The sequence below is a fragment of the Pristiophorus japonicus genome, chromosome 15, assembly GCF_044704955.1.
Source record: "Pristiophorus japonicus isolate sPriJap1 chromosome 15, sPriJap1.hap1, whole genome shotgun sequence".
Lineage (NCBI taxonomy): Eukaryota > Metazoa > Chordata > Chondrichthyes > Pristiophoridae > Pristiophorus > Pristiophorus japonicus.
In genome coordinates this window covers 50,852,010-50,876,495 of record NC_091991.1, presented here as the reverse complement: position 1 = coordinate 50,876,495, position 24,486 = coordinate 50,852,010, and the positions used below count along the sequence as shown (strand labels likewise).

Genomic DNA, 24,486 nt, shown 5'->3' with positions numbered 1-24,486 from the left:
GAGACAGAGAGAAATAAAAGGGAGACAGAGGCAAAAGATAGAAAGGAGAATAGTAAAAGTGGAGGGCAGAGAAACCCAAGGCAAAAAACAAAAAGGGCCACATTACAGCAAATTCTAAATGGGCAAAGTGTGCTAAAAAGACAAGCCTGAAGGCTCTGTGCCTCAATGCGAGGAGTATTCGGAATAAGGTGGACGAATTAACTGCGCAGATAGCAGTTAATGGATATGATGTCATTGGCATCACGGAGACATGGCTTCAGAGTGACCAAGGCTGGGAACTCAACATCCAGGGGTATTCAACATTCAGGAAGGATAGACAGAAAGGAAAAGGAGGCGGGGTGGCATCGCTGGTTAAAAAGGAAATTAATGCAATAGTAAGGAAGGACATTGGCTTGGATGATGTGGAATCAGTATGGGTGGAGCTACAGAATACCAAGGGGCAGAAAACGCTGGTGGGAGTTGTGTACAGGCCACTAAACAGTAGTAGTGAGATTGGGGACAGCATCAAACAAGAAATAAGGGATGTATGCAATAAAGGTACAGCAGTAATCATGGGCGACTTTAATTTACATATCGATTGGGCTAATGAAACTGGCAGCAATGCGGTGGAGGAGGATTTCCTTGAGTGTATTAGGGATGGTTTTCTTGACCAATATGTCGAGGAACCAACTAGAGAGCTGGCCATCCTAGACTGGATGATGTGTAATGAGAGGGGACTAATTAGCAATCTTCTTGTGCGAGGCCCCTTGGCGAAGAGTGACCATGATATGGTAGAATTCTTTATTAAGATGGAGAGTGACACAGTTAAGTCAGAAACGAGGGTCCTGAACTTACGGAAAGCTAACTTTGACAGTATGAGGCGTGAATTGGCTGGAGTAGACTGGCAAATGATACTTAAAGGGTTGGCGGTGGATAGGTAATGGCAAACATTTAAAGATCACATGGATGAACTTCAACAATTGTACATCCCTGTCTGGAGTAAAAGTAAAACGGGGAAGGTGGCTCAACCGTGGCTAACAAGGGAAGTTGAGGATAGTGTTAGTTCCAAGGAAGAGGCATATAAAAAGCAGCAAACCTGAGGACTGGGAGAAATTTAGAATTCAGCAGAGGAGGACAAAGGGTCTAATTAGGAGGGGGAAAATAGAGTACGAGAGGAAGTTTGCCTGCAAAAGCTTCTTTAAATATGTGAGGAGAAAAAGTTTAGTGAAGACAAATGTAGGTCCCTTGCAGTCGGACTCAGGTGAATTTATAATGGGAACAAAGAAATGGCAGACTAATTGAACAAATACTTTGGTTCTGTCTTCAGGAAGGAAGACACAAATAACCTTCCGGATGTACTAGGGGACTGAGGGTCTAGTGAGAAGGAGGAACTGAAGGATATCCTTATTAGGCGGGAAATTGTGTTGGGGAAATTTATGGGATTGAAGGCCGATAAATCCCCGAGGCCTGATTGTCTGCATCCCAGAGTACTTAAGGAAGTGGCCCTAAAAATAGTGGATGCATTAGTGATCATTTTCCAACAGTCTATCGACTCTGGATCAGTTCCTATGGACTGGAGGGTAGCTAATGTAACACCACTTTTTAAAAAGGGAGTGAGAGAGAAAGCGGGTAATTATAGACCGGTTAGCCTGACATCAGTAGTGGGGAAAATGTTGGAATCAATTATTAAGGATGAAATAGCAGCGCATTTAGAAAGCAGTGACAGGATTGGTCCAAGTCAGCATGGATTTATGAAAGGGAAATCATGCTTGACAAACCTTCTGGAATTTTTTGAGGATGTAACAAGTAGAGTGGACAAGGGAGAACCAGTGGATGTGGTGTATTTGGACTTTTAAAAGGCCTTTGACAAGGTCCCACATAAGAGATTGGTGTGAAAAATCAAAGCACATGGTATTGGGGGTAATGTACTGGCATAGATAAAGAATTGGTTGGCAGACAGGAAGCAGAGAGTCGGGATAAACGGGTCCTTTTCGGAATGGGAGGCAGTGACTAGTGGAGTGCCGCAGGGCTCAGTGCTGGGACCCCAGCTCTTTACAATATACATTAATGATCTGGACGAAGGAATTAAATGTAATATCTCCAAGTTTGCAGATGACACTAAGCTGGGTGACAGTGTGAGCTGTGAGGAGGATGCTAAGAGGCTGCAGGGTGATTTGGACAGGTTAGGTGAGTGGGCAAATGCATGGCAGATGCAGTATAATGTGGATAAATGTGAGGTTATCCACTTTGGGGGCAAAAACACAAAGGCAGAATATCTGAATGGCGGCAGATTAGAAAAAGGGGAGGTGCAACGAGACCTGGGTGTCATGGTTCATCAGTCATTGAAAGTTGGCATGCAGGTACAGCAGGCGGTGAAGAAGGCAAATGGTATGTTGGCCTTCATAGCTAGGGGATTTGAGTATAGGAGCAGGGAGGTCTTACTGCAGTTGTACAGGGCCTTGGTGAGGCCTCACCTGGAATATTGTGTTCAGTTTTGGTCTCCTAATCTGAGGAAGGACGTTCTTGCTACTGAGGGAGTGCAGCGAAGGTTCACCAGGCTGATTCCAGGGATGGCTGGACTGATATATGAGGAGAGACTGGATCAACTGGGACTTTACACGCTGGAGTTTAGAAGGATGAGATGGGATTTCATAGAAATGTATAAGATTCTGACGGGACTGGACAGGTTAGATGCGAGAAGAATGTTCCCGATGTTGGTGATGTCCAGAACCAGGGGACACAGTCTTAGGATAAGGGGTAGGCCATTTAGGACTGAGATGAGGAGAAACTTCTTCACTCAGAGAGTTGTTAACCTGTGGAATTCCCTGCCGCAGAGAGTTGTTGATGCCAGTTCATTGGAGATATTCAAGAGGAAGTTAGATATGGCCCTTACGGCTAAAGAGATCAAGGGATATGGAGAGAAAGCAGGAAAGGGGTACTGAGGGGAATGATCAGCCATGATCTTATTGAATGGTGGTGCAGGCTTGAAGGGCCGAATGGCCTACTCCTGCACCTATTTTCTATGTTTCTATGTTTCACATATCTGTAGAAGCTTTTGCAGTTGTAGTGAAACAATGGGCTGCCTTTAAAGTTCGGGTACAGTCGAGGTATATTCCCACTAGGGGGAAAGGTAGAGCAACTAGGCCAGGCAGATAAGATGGTTAAGAAGGCATACGGAATACCTGCCTTTATTAGTCGAGGCATGGAATACAAGAGCAAGGAGGTTATGCTGCAGCTGGAGTACTGTGTGCAGTTCTGGTCATCACATTACAGGAAAGATGTGAGTGCACTGGAAAGGGTGCAGAGGAGATTTACAAGAATGTTGCCTGGACTGGAGAATTTTGGCTATGAGGAAAGATTGGAGATGTGGTTTCTGTTTTCTTTGGAACAGAAGAGGCTAAAGGGAGACCTGATTGCGGTGTATAAAATTATGAGGGGCCTGGATTGGGTGGATAGGAAGGACCTGTTTCCCTTGGTTGAAGGATCAACAACCAGAGGGCATAGATTTAAAGTAATTGGGGGCAGATTTAGAGGGGATTTGAGGGGAAATTTCTTCACCCAGAGGGTGGTGGGGGTCTGGATCTCACTGCCTGAAAGGGTGTTAGAGGCAGGAACCCTCACCACATTTAAAAGATACTTGGGTGTGCACCTAAAGTGCGGTAACCTACAGGGCTACGGACCAAGAGCTGGAAAGTTGGATTAGGCTGGAGAGCTCTTCGTCGGCCGGCACAGACACAATGGGCCAAAATGGTCTCCTTCCGTGCTTTAAATTTCTATGATTCTATGAACTAAAGTCAGAACTCCCTGGATGACGAAAGAGATAGAGAGTAAGATGAAGCAGAAAAAGAGCGCGTATGACAGATGTCAGGTCGAGAATACGTCTGAGAATCAAGCTAAATATAAAAAGTTCAGAGGAGGTGAAAAAGAAAATAAGAGGGGAAAAGAGAGGGCATGAGAATAGAATGGCAGCTAACATAAAAGGTAATTCAAAAGTCTTCTATCGGCATATAAATAGCAAACAGGTAGTAAGAGGAGGAATGTGTCCAATTCGGGACCAAAAAGGAGAGCTACACATGAGGCAGAGGGCATGGCTGAGATACTAAATGAGTACTTTGCATCTGTCTTCACCAAGGAAGATGATGCTGCCATAGACATAGTGAAGGAGGAGGTAGAGGAGATACTGGATGGGATAAAAATTTATAAAGACGAGGTACTAGAAAGGCTGGCTGTACTTAAAGTAGATAAGTCAGCAGGACCGGATGAGATGCATCTTAGGCACTGAGGGAAGTGAAGGAAGAAGTTGCGGGGGTTCTGGCCATAATCTTCCAATTCTCCTTAGAAACGGGGGTGGTGTCAGAGGATTGGAGAATTGCAAATGTTACACCCTTGTTCAAAAAAGGGAGTAAAGACAAACCCAGCCACTACAGGCCGCTCAATTTAACCACAGTAGTGGGAAAGCTTTTAGAAACAATATTTGTAGACAAAATTAACAGTCACTTGAACATGTGTGGATAAATTAAGAAAAGCCAGCAAAGATTTGTTAAAGGCAAATTGTGTTTAGCCAACTTGATCGAGTTTTTTGATGGAGGTAACAGATAGAGTTGATGAGGACATTGCGGTTAACTTGGTGTACATGGATTTTCAAAAGGAGTTTGATAAAGCGCCACATAATAGGCTTGCCAGCAAACTTGAAGCCCATGGAATAAAAGGGACAGCGGCAGCATAGATATGAAATTGGCTTAATGATAGGAAACAGAAAGTAGTGGTGAATGGTTGTTTTTTGGACTGGAGGAAGGTGGTGTTCCCCAGGAGTCGGTTCTGGGACCACTGCTGTTTTGATATATATATTAACGACTTGGATGTGGGTGCACAGGGCACAATTTCAAAATTTGCAGATGCCACAAAACTTGGAAGAATAGTGGAGGATAGTGATAGACTTCAAGAGGATGTTGACAGGTTGGTGGAATGGGCGGACATGCGCCTGATGAAATTTAACGCAAAAAAGTGTGAAGTGATACATTTTGATAGAATAAGGGGGAGAGGAAATAATAAACTAAAGTGTACAATCCTAAAGGTTGCAGATGGGATCCTGGGCTTCATGAATAGAGTACAAAAGTATGGATATTATGATGAACCTGTACAAAACACTGGTTCGGCCTCAAGTGGAGTATTGTGTCCAATTATGGGTATCGTACTTTAGGAAGAATGTGAAGGCCATAGAGAGGGTGCGGAAAAGATTTACGAGAATGATTCCAGGGATGAAGGACTTCAGTAATGTGGATAGGCCGGAGAAGCTGCGGTTGTTCTGCAGAGAAGAGTGAGAGGAGATTTGATAGAGGTGTTCAAAATCATGAGTGGTCTGGACAGAGTAGAGAGAAACTGTTCCATTGGCAGAAGGGTCGAGAACCAGAGGACACAGATTTAAGGTGATTGGCATGAATTAAAGGCGACATAAGAAAAAACTTTTTTATGCAGTGAGTGGTTAGGATCTGGAATGCACTGCCTGAAAGGGTGATGGAGGCGGACTCAATCACAGCTTTTAAAATGGAGTTGCATAATTATCTGAAATAAAAGAATTTGCAGAGCTACGGGGAATGTGACAATGACCAGATAATCTGTTTTTGTTATGTTGATTAAGGGATAAATATTGGCCAGAACACCAGGGAAAACACCCCTGCTCTTCTTCGAAATAGTGCCTTGGGATCTTTTACGTCCACCTGAGAGGGCATACAGGGCCTCGATTTAACATCTCATCCAAAAGACGGCACCTCCAACAGTGCAGCACTCCCTCAGCACTGCACTCGAGTGTCAGCCTAGATTTATGTGCTCAAGTTCCTGGAGTGGAACTTGAACCCACATCTTCTGACTCAAAAGGCAAATGTGCTACCCACTGAGCCACAACTGACACCATGCCTCTTGCAGCACATTTGAAATACAAGTGACAATAATAATTAAAATTATAATTCAGACCATAACAGATGTACATGAATGGAAATGTGGGAACTCAAATAGCCATCTAATGGTTTTCTGGAGCTAATATCTATGTGTCATGATCATCATCATAGGTGGTCCCTCGAACGAGAATGACTTGCTTCCACGAGTTCACAGGTGTTTCGATGAAGGACCCGACGTTCCATTCCTGAACTCCAATTGAGGGGTTGGAAGATGCCTGTGCGTGAATTTTTTTTAAATGTGTGGTGACTGTTGCACACCAGCCATCACACGGGCTTGACAGAGCTAGGCCTTTATCCAATGGCAAGGGTTAACCAGGACGACTGGAGACTTGCTCTGCTGCATGGACCTAGCACGCACACATATTGCAGTGTGGGCTGGCCTGTGCTGCCCCTGGGCCCTCGGCTCTTCTGAGCCCGTACCCTCATCTGTCGCACCTCCGCCACGACCTCTCACCGCTCCTCCGCATAAACATTCACCGCATCTCGCCACAAACACTCACCGCTCATCTGCCCCGACCTTCCCACTCCTCTGTACCTGGATCCTGCAGATGTTCCTGCCCACACTCCCAAACGGCGACCAGGGACTTGATGACATCACCCAGTCGCCCATCTCAAAATACATGGAGCAGCTCGTGCTGGAGGTGTACTGTGTCATGAGATACTCAAGTGAATGACCTACTGGTTATCCATTTACCTCAGTCAGAATGTTAGTAGGCAGATTGTAAAGGTTCTAGAAGGCAATACAACGAGTCCATTGGAGAATGTAATATGCAATGCACCATTTCTTCTAATGTGTGTTTTGGGCTTTGGAGATGCCCAAGCATTTGTCAGTTATGCTGTACTCTTGTCACTGCAGAATCAAACCAACTGCAGGTTGTGTAGAATCATATTTTAATGATGCTCCAACATCTGCTGGCTCTGTTAAAACATATTTCAAATTCTGTAGCATCTGCTCCTGAGTTTGCTGAACCAGCAAGTGGTTGTTGAGTTGACTCACATGTATCTGGGAACCATCCCAGATGCAGAGGCGGCATGTCGGGTGGTGCACTGCCTCACCTGCAATTTTGTGCGCGTGAACGGAATGTCAGTGACACTATCGGCATCAGCACAGGCCACGAGAGAGCAGGATGGATCCAAGCAGTGGGTGCCCCACATCGCGATGATGGGATTACTCAAGAAGGGCTGCCAGGTGAGGAGGTGGGGCTGGCTCAAATCTGGGGGAAGAGCTCTGGACTGTGAGATTAGACGACGGCATGGAGGTTTACGACGTGCTTATGGGGGAAGAACGAGTTCAAGAAAAGGAGCTGGCTTTACCAAGTGACTCTTGGTTTCCACTTCTGCTACCCTCTTATGATAGGTAGCTATGGGCAAGAAAATAAAACGCTTTGCGCATGTGTGAAAGGTCAATTGCCATGGTAACATGCCTGGTTAGGCATGTCTAGCTGTACCTCACCTGTCAAAAGGGTCACCAGCCATCACTTCCCAGATATGTCATTGAGAGGACAGCAGTGCTCTGTGAAACTCAATGTCTGATTACACGGGGAAGCAAGGCTTAGTCACTAGGCCATTAGAAAGTACAGAGTAAAGTATTTTCTGGCAAAATTCCTGAGTCAATCTTAAACAATTTGTGGAAAAATGCATTTCCTCATAATGAAGCATTTTATACATACCGGTAGCAGCATGGCTCGTATCTCTATGTATTGTACATTATCATGGTAGAATTCCCTCAAAGCCTCATAGAAGTAGCTTTTAAATACTGGGGCATATGAAATGAGACTGCGAGCAGCCACAAATTTTTCTTCAAATTTTTCCCAAATCTTGTTTTGCGATTGGTAGGCTTCTTCTGGATTTTCTGTTGCCAATGTAAGATTTCTCAATAAACTGTAGGAAAAGGAGTCATGTTCATCAAATGTGAATTTTACTTTAATAATATGCAACTCTCTGACTTATCATGCGTACTCCATGCAAATTACACATTAAAAATAATTTTAAAAAGTTGAAGTTCACAATATAGTACAATTTTTATAGAGCTCTACAATTATTGTTAATATGCAAAACATTTCCTTAGTTGTTTTTAAAATGCAATTTGAAACTAAATTTGAAGAACTAATAACCACAACACACAACTGAAAATGGTTTGTAGGCATATGTTTTGCCGCCATTTGCAGTAATATTGAGGAAGTTCTAATTGCTTAATCAGTCTCGACAGTCACCCCACCAAGTTAAACATATTTCTGTTTCAAGGACACCTTCAAAGCCTCCTTGATAAAATGCAACATCCCCACTGACACCTGGGAGTCCCTGGCCAAAGACCATCCCAAGTGGAGGAAGAGCATCCGGGAGGGCGCTGAGCACTTTGAGTCTCGTCACCGAAAGCATGCAGAAAACAAGCGCAGGCAGCGGAAGGAGCAGGCGGCAAACCAGACTCCCCACCCACCCTTTCCTTCAATGACTGTCTGTCTCACCTGCGACAGACTGTAATTCCCGTACTGGTCTGTTCAGTCACCTAAGAACTCACTTTTAGCGTGGAAGCAAGTCTTCCTCGATTTCGAGGGACTGCCTATGATGATGATTCCTGTTTAATACAATTTATCAGTACTTTTTCACCAATTTGCTGTCCTCCCTTCTCTCTGGAGGGTGTTAATTCCTGTTGATGTATAGTTCTAGACCCCTGATTACTTCAGGCAAGTAGCAATTTTTCATGTGTGACTGTGGACAGGCTATTCAATTATGGAGGACAAAAAAAAAGAAAGACTTGCAGTTATATAGTTCCTTTCACGACCTCACAATGTTTTACAACCAAGTACCTTTGAAGGTAGTCACTGTTGTAATGTAGGAAACGGCAGCCAATTTGCGCACATCAAGGTTCCACAAACAACAATGAAATAACAATCAGATAATCTGTTTTAGTGATGAGGAGACCTTCCCTGTTCTTCTTTGAATAGTGCCTTGGTATCCTTTACATCCACCCGAGGGGGCAGATGGGATCTTAGTTAAAATGTCTCATCTGAAAAACAGCACCTCCAACAGTACAGCTCCCCCTCAATGCTGCACTGAAGTGTCAGCCTAGAAAATGTGCTCAAGTCTCTGGGGTGGCACTTGAATCCACGACCTTCTGACTCAGAGGGGAGCATGCTACCACTGAGCCAAGGCTGATAAAGTTGGACCTCTCTGATCCAGCACCGTTGGAACCTGACTGGTGCCGGACCAGAGGATTTTCCGGACCACGGGAGGTCACGCCGACCCTAGACTGGAATTTGTATTGATGGAGAATGCACACAGAAACAGCTCAGATTTTATTAAAATTCCTTATTTTTGGGGGGCCTCACAAGCGACATAACCATACACAGCAGGAACGCCGACCCTAGACGTTGTCAGCTGTGACATCAGCAGTAGACTTACCGGGTACTGCTGACAACGACCCGGCCACGCAGAAGCCTACTGCGCAGGATTTCTCAGGCCTAGCTTTGGCACCTCAGTCAGCCGTCACCCTCCGGCTGCAAAACTCAGGGCCTCGTTCTGTCTCCGCGCCGACCCGACCGACCAAGGAGGGAACACCAGAGGCAGTGGGGAGAAGAGGAGCAGCCAACCCAGGGTACAGCATGCTGACCCGACCTAGGAGGGAACACTGGAGGCGGGGGGGCGGGGGGAGAAGAGAAGCAACCAGTCCCAGGACACAGCGTGGTATGCCACCCCTGCCGGGAATTATGCTGGACTGGGGATGTTTCCGGACTAAAGAGCCCTGGACTGGAGAGGTACAACCGGTACCTAAATCACACCTGACCAACACTTCTGCAGCAGTGATCACTGAATTGAAATGAGGAGCAAGAATCCTGGACAATCTTTCCTCCCTAACCCCAGAGTAGTAAAGCCAATTGTAGCATCTTTACTGCCATTCCAGCTGAGATCAGCTAACTCAGCACAGACCAAGAACTGAACCTGGGTCTGTGTGATCAGATACACAATAGATAAACTTCCTGAACATTTGGAGGAGCCTTCTTAAACTGGTTTTAAGGCAGAGCTACAAAACAAAAAATTGCCTCTTAAAACATTCAAAACAATGTTTTAAACAGATTGTTGTGCTATTGTAGATTTTTGACATGTCAGTCACTTTGTTTTTCTAGAGAAAAGTGCTCCTGCCTGTTCAATCATTCCTGATAGGTATAACCTCTCAGTTCTGGAATCATTCTAGTAATCTTCTTTGCACCTTTTTTATAATATGGAGACCAGAACTGTTCACAGTACTCCAAGTGTACTCTAACCAAAGTTCTATAAAAGTTCAACATAATTTGTCTGTTATTCAATTCCATTGCTCTAGAAATTAACCCCAGTGCTTTGTTTGCTTTTTTTATAGCCTTATTAACCTGCATCATTACTTTTAGTGATGTCTATCTGTACCTGACTCCACATGTTCTAACCTTAGTCATGAGTAAGGATTCCATTATCTTTCCCACCACCGACGTTAAGCTAATTGGCCTATAAGGGTCTAGTAAGAAGGAGGAATTGAGGGAAATCCTTACTAGTCGGGAAATTGTGTGGGGGAAATTGATGCGATTGAAGGCCGATAAATCCCCAGGACCTGATGGACTGCATCCAGAGTACTTAAGGAGGTGGCCTTGGAAATAGCGGATGCATTGACAGTTATTTTTCAACATTCCATGGACTCTGGATCAGTTCCTATGGAGTGGAGGGTAGCCAATGTAACCCCACTTTTTAAAAAAGGAGGGAGAGAGAAAACAGGGAATTATAGACCAGTCAGTCTGACATCGGTCGTGGGTAAAATGATGGAATCAATTATTAAGGATGTCATAGCAGCGCATTTGGAAATAGGTGACATGATAGGTCCAAGTCAGCATGGATTTGTGAAAGGGAAATCATGCTTGACAAAGCTTCTGGAATTTTTTGAGGATGTTTCCAGTAGAGTGGACAAGGGAGAACCAGTTTATGTGGTGTATTTGGACTTTCAGAAGGCTTTTGACAAGGTCCCACACAAGAGATTAGTGTGCAAAGTTAAAGCACATGGGATTGGGGATAGTGTGCTGACGTGGATTGAGAACTGGTTGGCAGACAGGAAGCAAAGAGTAGGAGTAAATGGGTACTTTTCAGAATGGCAGGCAGTGACTAGTGGGGTACCGCAAGGTTCTGTGCTGGGGCCCCAGCTGTTTACATTGTTCATTAATGATTTAGACGAAGGGATTAAATGTAATATTTCCAAATTTGCGGATGACACTAAGTTGGGTGGCAGTGTGAGCTGCGAGGAGGATGCTATGAGGCTGCAGAGTGACTTGGATAGGTTCGGTGAGTGGGTAAATGCATGGCAGATGAAGTATAATGTGGATAAATGTGAGGTTATCCACTTTGATGGTAAAAACAGAGACAGACTATTATCTGAATGGTGACAGATTAGGAAAAGGGGAGGTGCAACGAGACCTGGATGTCATGGTACATCAGTCATTGAAGGTTGGCATGCAGGTACAGCAGGCGGTTAAGAAAGCAAATGGCATGTTGGCCTTCATAGCGAGGGGATTTGAGTACAGGGGCAGGGAGGTGTTACAACAGTTGTACAGGGCCTTGGTGAGGCCACACCTGGAGTATTGTGTATAGTTTTGGTCTCCTAACTTGAGGAAGGACATTCTTGCTATTGAGAGAGTGCAGTGAAGGTTCACCAGACTGATTCCCGGGATGGCGGGACTGACATATCAAGAAAGATTGAATCAACTGGGCTTGTATTCACTGGAGTTCAGAAGAATGAGAGGGGATCTCATAGAAACGTTTAAAATTCTGACGGGTTTAGACAGACTAGATGCAGGAAGAATGTTCCCAATGTTGGGGAAGTCCAGAACCAGGGGTCACAGTCTAAAGATAAGGGGTAAGCCATTTAGGACCGAGATGAGGAGAAACTTCTTCACCCAGAGAGTGGTGAACCTGTGGAATTCTCTACCACAGAAAGTTGTTGAGGCCAATTCACTAAATATATTCAAAAAGGAGTTAGATGTAGTCCTTACTACTAGGGGGATCAAGGGGTATGGCGAGAAAGCAGGAATGGGGTACTGAAGTTGCATGTTCAGCCATGAACTCATTGAATGCAGGCTCGAAGGGCCGAATGGCCTACTCCTGCACCTATTTTCTATAATTCCCTGGACTTGTACAATGTCCCTTTTTAAATAAGGGAATCACATTAGCAGTTCTCCAGTCCTCTGATACTATTTCCTTTTCTAATGAAATTTTATATATATGTAATGGTGCCGGTGCTAACTTCTTTTAATATGTGCAGATGCAATCCATCCAGACCAGGGGTTTTATCCTCTCTAAGTTTGATTATAGTTTATCAGTTATCTCCTTCTACCCCCCCCCCCCCCCCCCACACCCCCCCTTTCTATCTTAAATGTCTTTATATCTTTTTTGATCTCTACTACTAATGTCATGTCCACGATGTTAAGTCTCCGTGGTAAATACCAAGCAAATAATTATTTAATACTTCTGCCAGTTTGCTAACATTATCTGTGAGTTTATCTTGTGTATTCCTTAGTAGCCCTATCCCTATCCTGAATTTTCTTGTATATATGTGTCTATAGAATACTTTACTATTTCTTTTTTTATTCCTAGACAATTTAATTTTGTACTTTCTCTTTGCCTTCCTAATTGTTTTTTTTCTTCTTTCCTAACTTTCTTTGTATTCCTTTTGTCATCCTATCCTTTGTTCTCTGTATACTTAGTGTATGTCTTTGTCTTTGATTTCAATGTCATCCTTATTTGTTTATTCATCCATGGTGTGTCATTACTGGCTAGTTTGTTCTTGCTTTTTAGTGGTATATATTTAGCCTGGACTCTGTTGATCACTGTTTTAAATGTTTCTCCAATGCTGTTCTATTACTTTGTCAGTAAAATTTTCCAGTTTTATTTTCCCTCGTTCTATTCTCATCCCCTTAAAATCAGCTTCTTTCCAATTTATTACTTTGGTCTTACTTATGTCCTTCTCAATTTTTATCTTAAACCATATTATGTTGTGATTACTCTTGCCCAGATGTTTCCTTATACTTACTTTCCTTATCTGTCCTAATTCATTTCCCAGTACAACATCCAGCAGTACTCCCTCTCTTGTAAGAAAGGAGTCCTGCACACATTTTAAAAACTCCTCTCCCTGTAACCCTTTTGCTAGCTCTTCTTGCTAGTTTAGTTGAGGGTAGTTTAAAATATCCCATGATTATTAATCTATATCCTTTACTCATTTCACCTATTTGCTTACATATTTCTTCCTCCACCTCCTTTCCACTATTAGGTGGTCTGTAGCATATCCCTATTAGCATGATCAATCCCTTCTCTTTTATTTCAATCCATATGGATTCAGTTTCTAATCTCGTTAGTTATGTCCCTTTTATCTACTGCCATAATGTTACCTCTAATTAGTACAGCTATACCTCCCCTTTCTTCTTCCCCTATCCTTTCTGATTATGTTATAACCTGCAATAAGAACATAAGAAATAGGAGCAGGAGTAGGCCATACGGCCCCTCAAGCCTGCTCCACCATTCAATAAAATCATGGCTGATCTGATCTTGGCCTCAACTCCACTTTCCTGCCCGCTCACCATTGCGCTTGATTCCCCTATCGTTCAAAAATCTGTCTATGTCTACCTTAAATATATTCAATGACCCAGCTTCCACAGCTCTCTGGAGAAGAGAATTCCTTAGATTCACAACCCTCAGAAGAAATTCCTTCTCATCTCCATTTTAAATGTGCGACCCCTTATTCTGAAACTATGCCCACTAGTTTTAGATCCCCCACGAGGGGAAACATCCTCTCTGCATCTACCCTATTCAGCCTCTCAGAATCTTATAAGTTTCAATAAGATCACCTCTCATTCTTCTCCAACGAGTATAGGCTCAATCTGCTCAACCTTTCTTTATAAGACAACCCCTTCATCTCAGGAATCCTCGTGAACCTTCTCTGAACTGCCTCCAATGCAAGTATATCCCTCCTTAAATAAGGAGACCAAAACTGGGCGCAGTACTCCAGGTGTGGTCTCACCAACGCCCTGTACAGTTGTAGCAAGACTTCCCTACTTTTATACTCCATCCCCCTTGCAATAAAGGCCAAGATTCTATTTGCCTTCCTAATTACTTGCTGTACCTGCATGCTAACTTTTTGTGCTTCATGTACAAGGATCCGCTGATCTCTCTATACCGCATTTTATAATCTCTCCCCATTTAAATAATAATTTGCTTTTTTATTCTTCCTACCAAAGTGGATAATCTCACATTTTCCCACATTATACTCCATTTGCCAATTTTTTGCCCACTCACTTAACCTGTCTATATCCCTTTGCAGATTCTTTGTCTCCTCTTCACAACTTGCTTTCCCATCTATCTTTGTATCATTAGCAAATTTGGTTACATTACATTCGGTCCCTTCAAAGTTGAGGACCCAGCACTGATCCCTGTGGCACACCCCGCTGGTTACAATTTGCTAACCTGAAAATGACCCATTTATCCTGACTCTCTTTTTTTCTGTTAGTTAGCCAATCCTCTATTCATGCTAATATATTATCCCCAACCCCGTGAGCTCTTATTTTGTGCAGTAACCTTTTATGTGGCACTTATCGAATACCTTCTGGAAATCCAAATACACTACCACTACTAGTTCCCCTTTATCCACCCTTAGTTACCAGTCCTGTTCTTTATGCAGCCCAGTTTCAGTCATTCTTATTTTAACTGTGTCAGCTGTGGCTCAGTTGGTAGAACTCTCGCCTCAGAGTCAGAAGGTTGTGGGTTCAAATACCACTCCAGAGACTTGAGTACAAAAGCCTAGGCTGACATTCTAGTGCAGACTGAGGAACTGAGGGAGTGTTTCACTGTTGGAAGTGCTGTCTTTCGGACGAGACATTAAAGCACGGCCCCATCTGTCTTCTCAGGTGGATGTAAAAGATGCTATGGCACTATTTTGAAGTAGAGCAGGGGAGTTTTCCCCAGTGTCCTAGCCAATATTAATCCCTCAATCAACAAAAACAGATATCTAGTCATCATCACGTTGCTTTTTGTGGGAGCTTGCTGTGCATAAATTGGCTGCCTACATTACAAAAGTCCCTACTTCAAAAAAGACTTCATTGTCTGTAAACGCTTTGGGACGTCCGATGGTCATCCAATGTAACAGAGTACTTTGTGAATAAACTTCTGTCTTGGCTCATAGGAGTGAGGAATAGCCAATGGAAGTGACATTTTGCATTGGACAGGAGGAAATACATACAAAATAAGTCTGAATCATAACAAGACATCACAGCAAACACCGATTCTGTTCTCCTCCAATGTCCACACATACTTATTTCCAGAAGAGATCCTTGGATAACAATCGGGTGGAATTTGATGAAGATCGGTGTTACTGAGGCCAATTATACTGCCCAAGTGAAATCCCAAGTGAGATCGGCCGATTCAACACAGAGCAGGGATTCAATCTGGGATTTCCTGATCTGCTTGGCTTAGCTACTCACTGCTTTAACTGGTTGAGCCCTCAGGTAAGCATTGCCAATACTTTTAACTTTATTCTATTTACTTTTATTCAAGCTAAACCTTGATATTCTGTTCAAAGCAATGGTAGCTCAAACCTTTTGTGCAGCTGAATTTGTTTAATCTGTGCCCTCCTGGGTTATTATTGCTAAGGATAGGCTCCACCCAATATAATTACGATTTTAAATACAGTATACCACATCTAAAATGTAGATATAATTTACAGCTGCCGTCTTCTCTTTGATTATTCCCTCTGAATTTTGTGAGAAAAGAGAAGACATTAAAGTGGAGTTACAAATCCTTTGTCTACTTTTATTTAAATACATATATTATAATTTCAGAGGTTTCATTATTATTTTGGAGATTTTTCTTTGCAATTTTTCTATACCCGGAGCTCTCCACTGACTGGGAAGGGCTTATGAATCTCTAGTCTTTAATGTTGCTCTCCGATGGCCTGGAATGAGGCATGATTCAAAATGGCCATGCTGATTTTTCTCACTCCCACCGTCCTCCCCGCCCCCCACCCCCAGGATAGAATTTCCTGGTGATATGTAACACTCCCAAGAAATTAGGAAGCCTACCTCAGTGTTCAGTGAGTTCACACAAGAGGTTAAGACCTCAACTTCATAACCCAAAGTACCAGCCTGCACTCAAATTATTTTAAACATAAATGGCACATGACATACCTTCCCCACGCTCCTCCTCTCCTGATCTTGAACCCTCTGATCGGTAAAGTCCAGTGATGTACCACATCATGCGTTTACCACTCAGCTGCTAAGAGCATCAGGTTATGAATTTATAATAGTTAAAAACTTTTAGAAATTCCATGTCAATCAGAGTGCTTTTTATTCTGCCTTCAGCAACCAAAATGAACTGCTCTTTCCCTACAGCAGTACAGAAATAAACTCTGCACATGAATGTAACATTTTAATTTAACTGAGTGCATTTCGTGCTATCTGATGGATGAATAATGCAATTATGGCCATGAATTATTAAAAACTGCATATAACTAAAGGCGACTTCACTTTTACTATGACTGTATACAATGTTTCAGGTCCCTAAAATAGCCTACATTTAGCTGCTGACTTAGATTACAGTACCAGTAACCTATTGACCCAGAAAGCATGAAGCTAATTGATAAGATGATGCCCTGTTTTAAATATGACTTAATGGAACTATTAATTACAAGGGAGCTTCAACCAATTCAGAAATGACAACTTTCAACAATAGCTTGTATCCAGCACACATAATCAAGACTGATATTTTAGTGCAATACTAAAGTGGTGGTGCTATCTTTCAGTTAAGACATTAAAACCAAGGCCCCATCAGCCAGTTCAGGAGGATGTAAAAGATCCCACGATTCAAAGAGCTGGGAGTTCTCCTGGTGCCCTGGACAACATCCCAAGCCTCCGTCAACCAACACCATCAAAATTACAGATTGGCCAGTCCTTCATTTCAATTGCTGTTAGCAAGATAGTGCTGCGTGGAATTGGCTGCCATGTCTGCCGACATAACATGACTGTACTTCAAAAGTAATTAATTGAGACATTCTGTGAACATTATAAGGTTCGATGTAAATCTTTCATTCATTTAGCACTTCACAGGGATGGAAGAAAGAATGAACTTGCATTTATATAGTGCATTTCATGTCCTCAGGACATCTCAAAGCATTTCACAAACAATTAATTACTTTTGAAATGCAGTAGCTGTTCTGTAGGCAAAAATTGGCTGCCAATTTGCACATAGCAGTTAATCTGTTGCGGTGCTGTTGGTCGAACAGGACCTTGATATCTTTTACATCCGATTGAACAGGCAGACAAGGCCTCGGGTTAACGTCTGGAAGACGGCACTGCCAACAGTGCAGCATACCCCCAGCTTGGGGCTTGAATCCACAACCTACTGACTGAGGAGAGAGTGCTACCCCACTGAGACAAACTGACAACAAAACAGACATCAAGCGTTAGAAGAAGAATTAGGAAAGATAACAAGAAACTTGGTAAAAGAGGCTTTTGAAGATGGTGAGAGAGGATACAAAGTGGAGGGTTTTATAGCAAGAGTTCCAGAAGATGTCTGAAGGCTCTACCACTGAAAGAGGAGTGAAGAAAGAGGGGATACAAAGGAGGCCAGCTGAATGGAAGGGCACATTCTGCCACATAGGGGCTAGAATAGGCTGCAGACGTAAAGAAGGGAAAGGGTATCAAAGGATTTGTAAATGAATATGAGGATTTTACAATGCATTGGGAATAGTCGTCATCATCATAGGCAGTCCCTCGGAATCAAGGAAGACTTGCTTCCACTCTTAACATGAGTTCTTAGGTGGCTGTACAGTCCAATACGAGAACCGCAGTCTCTGTCACAGGGGGGGCAGATAGTCGTTGAGGGAAGGGGTGGGTGGGAGTGGTTTGCCGCACGCTCTTTCCACTTGCCTGTGCTTGATTTCTGCATGCTCTCGGCGACGAGACTCGAGGCGCTCTTCCTCACTTAGGGCAATCTTTGGCCAGGGTCTCCCAGGTGTCAGTGGGGATGTTGCACTTTATCAGGGAAGCTTTGAGGGTGTCCTTGTAATGTTTCCGCTGCCCACCTTTGGCTCGTTTGCCGTGAAGGAGCTCGGAGTAGAGCGCTTGCTTTGGGAGTCTCGTGTCTGGCATGCAAACTATGTGGCCTGCCCAGCGGAGCTGATCAAGTGTGGTCAGTGCTTCGATGCTGGGGATGTTGGCCTGGTCGATAACGCTAACATTGGTGCGTCTGTCCTTCCAGGGGATTTGTAGAATCTTGCGGAGACATTGTTGGTGGCATTTCTCCAGCGACTTGAGGTGTCTACTGTGCATTGGGAATAGTAATCCACCGCAAATGACACACAAAATCCAATGCTTGTTTTTGTATCGACTGTTATACGGGAACATGTTGCACAATACTGCGTTTTTTCACCTTTGGGGATGGCACTGTGGGGGCAAAATTCCCCTGCGCCCTGATTGGGGATGGTAACCATCTGGGGCCGGGACTTTGTGCGCCCAGTGGAGAGGTCCCGCCCCCGCCGCTGAATTCGGCTTACCGCCCCTCAAAGGAAGCGGAACGCAATCACACGCGCTTCACATCCTTTGGGGCGCGACTGGGTCAGTGAGGGAAGCGTTACACGGCTACACTGCGTAGCACTGGCGTGCTTCAATGCCCCTCCCCTTCGCTTAAAGGAGAGGGCCACTGTGCACTCTGCAAGGCCTCTACTAGGACACCAAGGCAGCATTGGACCGGCCCTGCAGACCGGAACCCAAAGCGGGCTGCACGATGGCGGAGCGGACCACGGTAGGGCTGTCATCGTAGAGCCGAGCTGAGAGTCAGCAATCAAAAAAAGATGGCAGCCCGGGGCGCTGGCACCCGCCCTTTTAACCACTACCCCGAGAGCAGATGTTGGCCAGCTTTGCGACCCTCGAAGCTGCCACTGACATCCGTTCGCACCAGCCTCGTGGGGCATTAACGGGTCGGGGCGGAACAGTGAGGGGGTGCTGCGCACGGTTATGATGTCATCGCTGGTTGTGCGGCGGCCCGAGGTGTGGTGCTGCCATGGCAGCGTCTCTACAAACTCCCAGGCAGTTTCACGGGAGTTGGTAGCACCCCCTACTCTGGGTGAAAAGTCGCCTCCGCCCTATTAACACCCCCCAAAGGGCGCTAATGGGGCTTTGAAAAGGAGCAATTTTGCCTCCTGACTCTTTTTGCAATGTATTCTGATTGGATAACACCATCAGTATAGACATATTATGTTCCTTGACTGCTCTGTTTGACTTTCCACAAGTTGGGGCACTGCAATTGACCTCCATAGCTTCAGGTTAGGGAAGGGGGAGGGGAGTGGGTCGGTGGAATCAGCTCCAGTTTTATTTTTTGTTCATTATCCGGCGACTCCTGCTAGCAAGTGCACATTTGGAAATTTGATGCAGTTTAGGCTCATGTGAATTCAGTTCAATGGGCGAGATGATTTTTACAATAAATTTATTTCATATCGAATTCCAGAATCCTCATCATCACCACTGTACTGGAATTGGTGCAAGTAAGATTTGCTTTGCTGAGATTATGTGGTTTGGTCTTTCTGAGGCCTGAATTACAGCACTCAATCCTTAAGAAACCATTTTATGTTGGTGCTGCCTTCAGATAAGAATTTCAGAGTACACGTCTCCAGAGGCTGGTACACCAACTCATAAGGTGATTTTGTTCCATGGGTAATGCAACATAATTTGTTCAGCCCCATGGAGCCCAGCAATATCAGATTAATATTGTAAGGCTACATGAACTTTCTCTACCATAAGGGAAGGTTCACAGCCAGAATTTATAAAGTTATGAAAGAGGCTTTAGAGCAACTACAAAGTTGTCACAGATCTCCAAATCATAGAAGTGGCACGGAAGGAGGCCATTTCGACCCATCGTGTCCATGCCGGCCAACAAGAGGTTGTCCAGCCTAATCCCACTTTTCAGCTCTAGCTCCGTAGTCCTGTAGGTTACATCACTTCAAGTGCACAACCAAATACTTTTTAAATGTGGTGACGGTTTCTGCCTCTACCACCCTTTCAGGCAGAGAGTTCCAGACCCCCCCCCCCACCCTCTGGATGAAGAAATTTCCCCTCAAATCCCCTCTAAACCTTCTACCAATTACTTTAAATTTATGCCCCCTGGTTGTTGACCCCTCTGCTAAGGGAAATAGGTCCTTCCTATCCACTCTTTCTAGGCCCCTCATAATTTTATACACCTCAATGTGGTCTCTCCTCAGCCTCCTCTGTTCCAAGGAAAACAAACCCAGCCTATCCAATCTGTCCTTATAGCTAAGATTCTTGGCAACATCCTTGTAAATCTCCTCTGTACCCTCTCCAGTGCAATCACATCTTTCCTGTAATGCGGTGACCAGAACTGCACACAGTACTCTAGCTGTGGCCTAACTAGTGTTTTATACAGTTCAAGCATAACCCCCTCCCACTCTTTTATTCTATGTCTCAGCTAATAAAAGCAAGCATTCCGTATGCCTTCTTAACCACCTTATTTACCTGGCCTGCTACCTTCAAGGATCTGTGGACATGCACTCCAAGGTCCTTTTGTTACTCTACACTTTTCAGTATTGTACCATTTAATGTGCATTCCCTTGCCTTGTTAGACCTCCCAAATGCATTACCTCACACTTATCCAGATTAAATTCCATTTGCCACTGTTCTGCCCACCTGACCAGTTGATTGATATCTTCGTGCAGTCTATAGCTTTCTTCTTCATTATCAACCACACAGCCGATTTTAGTATCATCTGCAAACTTCTTAATCATATTCCCTATATTCAAGTCTAGATCATTGATGTATACCACAAAAAGCAAGGGATCAAGTACTGAGCCCTGCAGAACCCCACTGGAAACAGCCTTCTAGTCACAAAAACACCCATCAACCATTACCCTTTGCTTCCTGCCTTTGAGCCAATTTTGGATCCAACTTGCCACTTTGTCCTGAATCCCATGGGCTTTTACTTTCATGACCAGTCTCCCATGTGGGACCTTATCAAAAGCCTTGCTGAAATTCAAATTCACTGCATCAAATGCACTGTCCTCATCGACCCTCCTTGTTACTTCCTCAAAAAATTCAATCAAGTTAGTCAGATACGACCTTCCCTTAACAAATCCGTGCTGACTGATCTTGATTAATCAGTGTCTTTCTAAATGAAGATTTATCCTGTCCCTCAGAATTTTTCCAATAATTTTCCCACCACCGAGGTTAGGCTGACTGGTCTATAATTACTCGGTCTATCCCTTTCTCCCTTCTTAAACAAAGGTACCACATTAGCAGTCTTCCAGCATCACACCTGAAACCAGAGAGGATTGGAAAATGATGGTCAAAGCCTCCGCTATTTCTTCTTTTGCTTCTCTTAGCAGCCAGGGATATATTTCATCTGGGCCTGGGGACTTATGCACTTTTAAAGCTGCTAAACCCCTTAATAGTTCCTCTCTCACTATGTTTATTTAATCTAATATTTCACACTCCTCCTCCCCGATAGCAATGTCTACATCGCCATGCTCCTTTGTGAAAACAGACGCAAACTATTAATTAAGAACCATACCCACATCTCCCACCTCCACACACAGATTACCCTCATAGTCTCGAATAGGCCCTACCCCTTCTTTAGTTATCCTCTTGCTCTTAATATATTTATAAAACATCTTTGGGTTTTCCTTGATTTTACTTGCCAAGAATTTTTCATGCTCTCTTTGCTTTCCTAATATCCTTTTTAATTTCACCCCTGCACTTTCTATACTCCTCCAGAGATTCTGCAGTATTTAACCCTCGGTATTTGTCATAAGTCTCCCTTTTTTTCTTTATCCTACCCTGTATGTCCCTAGACATCCAGAGGGCTCTAGATTTGTTAATTCCATCCTTTTTCTTTAAGGGCACATATTTGGTCGAGGGTGGATAAACAGGGCAAATTCAGAACACAAACAACTGCAATCACATTCTATTAAGAGGGAGATTCACTGTTCAGTGTGGTCCTGAGCCGTACAGATCAGATAAGTCCCAGGTATCATCATTTGTCTATAAGGAGTTAACGATATTCTTCCAAGGCAGCCGCAGCAGTGCAATTGACCACTGCTCTCCTACACAAGAGAGGAAAATTAGATATTGTTTCCGCTCCTTATCACTATCCATGTTGTGATGCTGCAAAGTGCACATAAACACAGGCAGAGGACAGATTTGGCCTAGACTACAATGTGCTGCACAGTTGAATAGCCTGCAAACACTCACACATGAAAAATGGTCACTTGGGTGAGGCGCCAAAAGAATACCCACTTCCATGGAATCTTATTCCAGCACGAATCAGCTCCTTCTGGAGAGGCAGGGAGAATTGGGAAAAAATATACAACGCAGTGTTAAATTTACAACTGATCAATGTGTACCTGTTATCAAATTCTGTGACATTTTGGATTTGTTGTCTATACTTCTCAAGCAAAACCCATTCTGAGCATTTTGCAAATCTTTTCTGTGGGTTTCTGAGGAAATAATAAAACTTGATGCCTCCCACAGGCGTGAAGCAAATGTAACAATTAGGCAGATAAGTGGCATTCTTCACTAGCCAATCCACGCTCAGTAAGGCATATTCATGGAGATGTAAACCAGCACCTGAAGAAAAAGAAACCAATAACATTTTAATAAACAGTATGAAGTCTAAACTAACCATTAAATAGAAATAAACTACAGGTTTTGATATTAAAATATTAAACATATTGCTAGGCAATGATCCTTGCTTCACAATTCACTGATTGCAGGGCAGACTCTCAAGGCTTCCTGACACTCAAGTCTCTCAGATCTAGGCGGATTGAGGTTTGTTTCGACTGGACCCTGAAGAAATGGGGAGAAAAAGACTGACATTGCCTGCCTCACTATGATCATTTCTTCTGCTGAGCAACTCTAATGCAGTACAAGAGATACTTAGGGAGAAATCCTCAAACTGAACCACCTAATGTTCTTGCCCGAAAGAAGTGATGTTGTGCTCTATGATTTTTTTTTAAAAAGGGGAAAATCCAAGAATTTATAACTAGCCATTTCATGTCTTCCTCACCACCATTGGACACCCAATCAAGTCCCCTGGTTGGAAAATAATAAAACATACCCAAGGCAAGCTTCCAACTTCAGGAAAATGTGTCAGGTGATGCACTGATGGTGCAAAGTGTGGCCAAATTTGTTGGGCCTTCAGGAGCTGCTTTAGGTTACCAGAAACATTTGCATTGTCACAAACTTTTCAGTTATTCCTTAGTCATTCAAAATATACTGTACTAATAAGCTAAGCAATGAGAAGCGTATTTATATATTTTTTCAAATGCAAGTAATTATTCAGAAATGAAGATGAACTTAAAATATTAAGAAGTCAGATGTTTGCATTCAGTTGTGTTCTGCAACTAAAAAATCCTATTGTTTGAGAAACAGGTCATTCCAAAAGCTTGAACTCGATGAAATAATTCAAATAGTCCCATGTATTTAACTTTATCCAGGAGGTTTATGCACAGTAAGAGATGATAGCTACACAAGTTGCTGCTTGATCTCAGTAACTTAATTTTTTTGAACACAGCAATTGATACTGAACATGGATAGACTTTAGTCCTTACTGTCTTGGATGATTCTACATTTAAATGCCCCTCCCAGTGCGATGCTGAGCAATATAAACCAGAAAGATACCCTGGCCTGTGCTGGGGCAGCTAATCTTGGCTGGGTAGTGGTGGGCCCCTACAATAACCTTCAGCATGGTTTGGCTAGGGAAGGGAAAATTCAGTCAGGATTCTCGTTCCAATCCTGATTCTTATCCAGTGACCGTTGCTTTAAACTGCATATGCTTGGGCATTAACTGAGGACAGGACTGGTTTTTGATATTATGCCACCAGTGTCAAATTGCCTACCAACAACCACGGGTAGAATCACACATCATAAATGGTCACTTGGGCAAGTTACTAGAACAGAAAGAGCTGCAGTCAGACTCGTCAGGAAGCATGCCCTGGCAATACATTAGCACTTTCAGAGTAGGAGGAAAGGAACATTGGGAGGAAAAAACATTAGCTTCTAAAAAGGAAAGGTAAAGACTGTATTCTCCAAAATAAGTTCAAACACCATCTGAAATATTTCAGTTACATAAAATTTTTGATATTTTATAGAAACATAGAATGTTGCAACACAGAAATAGGCTGTTGCTTTCCACACAAACCACCTACTCTAATTACATGCTCCTACTTACTCCCCATATCCTTTAATTAGGCTCTTTCTTCAAGCAACTATCTAATTTGCTTTTAAAAGAACTTATGAATACTGCTTCAACAATTCTTTGTGCGAGGATTCCCCCATTATAGCCATCTATATGTAACGATTTTTTTTCGAACCTCCCCTCCCCTCTAACTCTTTTTGTGATTGGTAATGAGAGGGCACAAATTTAAGAGTCATTGGAAGTAATCCATCACTATGTATCTCGTCATAACCTCTTATGATCTTGAAGAATTACTATAATTGTTTTCATTGCTTTTACATTCTTCCTATAATGAGGTGCCTAAAATGGAGCACAA

At 43.4% G+C, this 24,486-nt stretch overlaps 1 protein-coding gene across 1 annotated transcript in view; it reads right to left on the bottom strand.

Annotated features, from left to right (window-relative positions):
- Positions 1-24,486, bottom strand: part of ada2a (adenosine deaminase 2a) — a 99,102-nt gene that overhangs the window by 60,450 nt on the left and 14,166 nt on the right. The window contains exons 2-3 of the mRNA XM_070900424.1: positions 22,339-22,561; positions 7,604-7,814 (exon numbers count right to left, since the gene is read on the bottom strand). Coding sequence (XP_070756525.1) covers positions 7,604-7,814; positions 22,339-22,561 — 434 coding nt within the window. The remainder of the gene's footprint in view (positions 1-7,603; positions 7,815-22,338; positions 22,562-24,486) is intronic.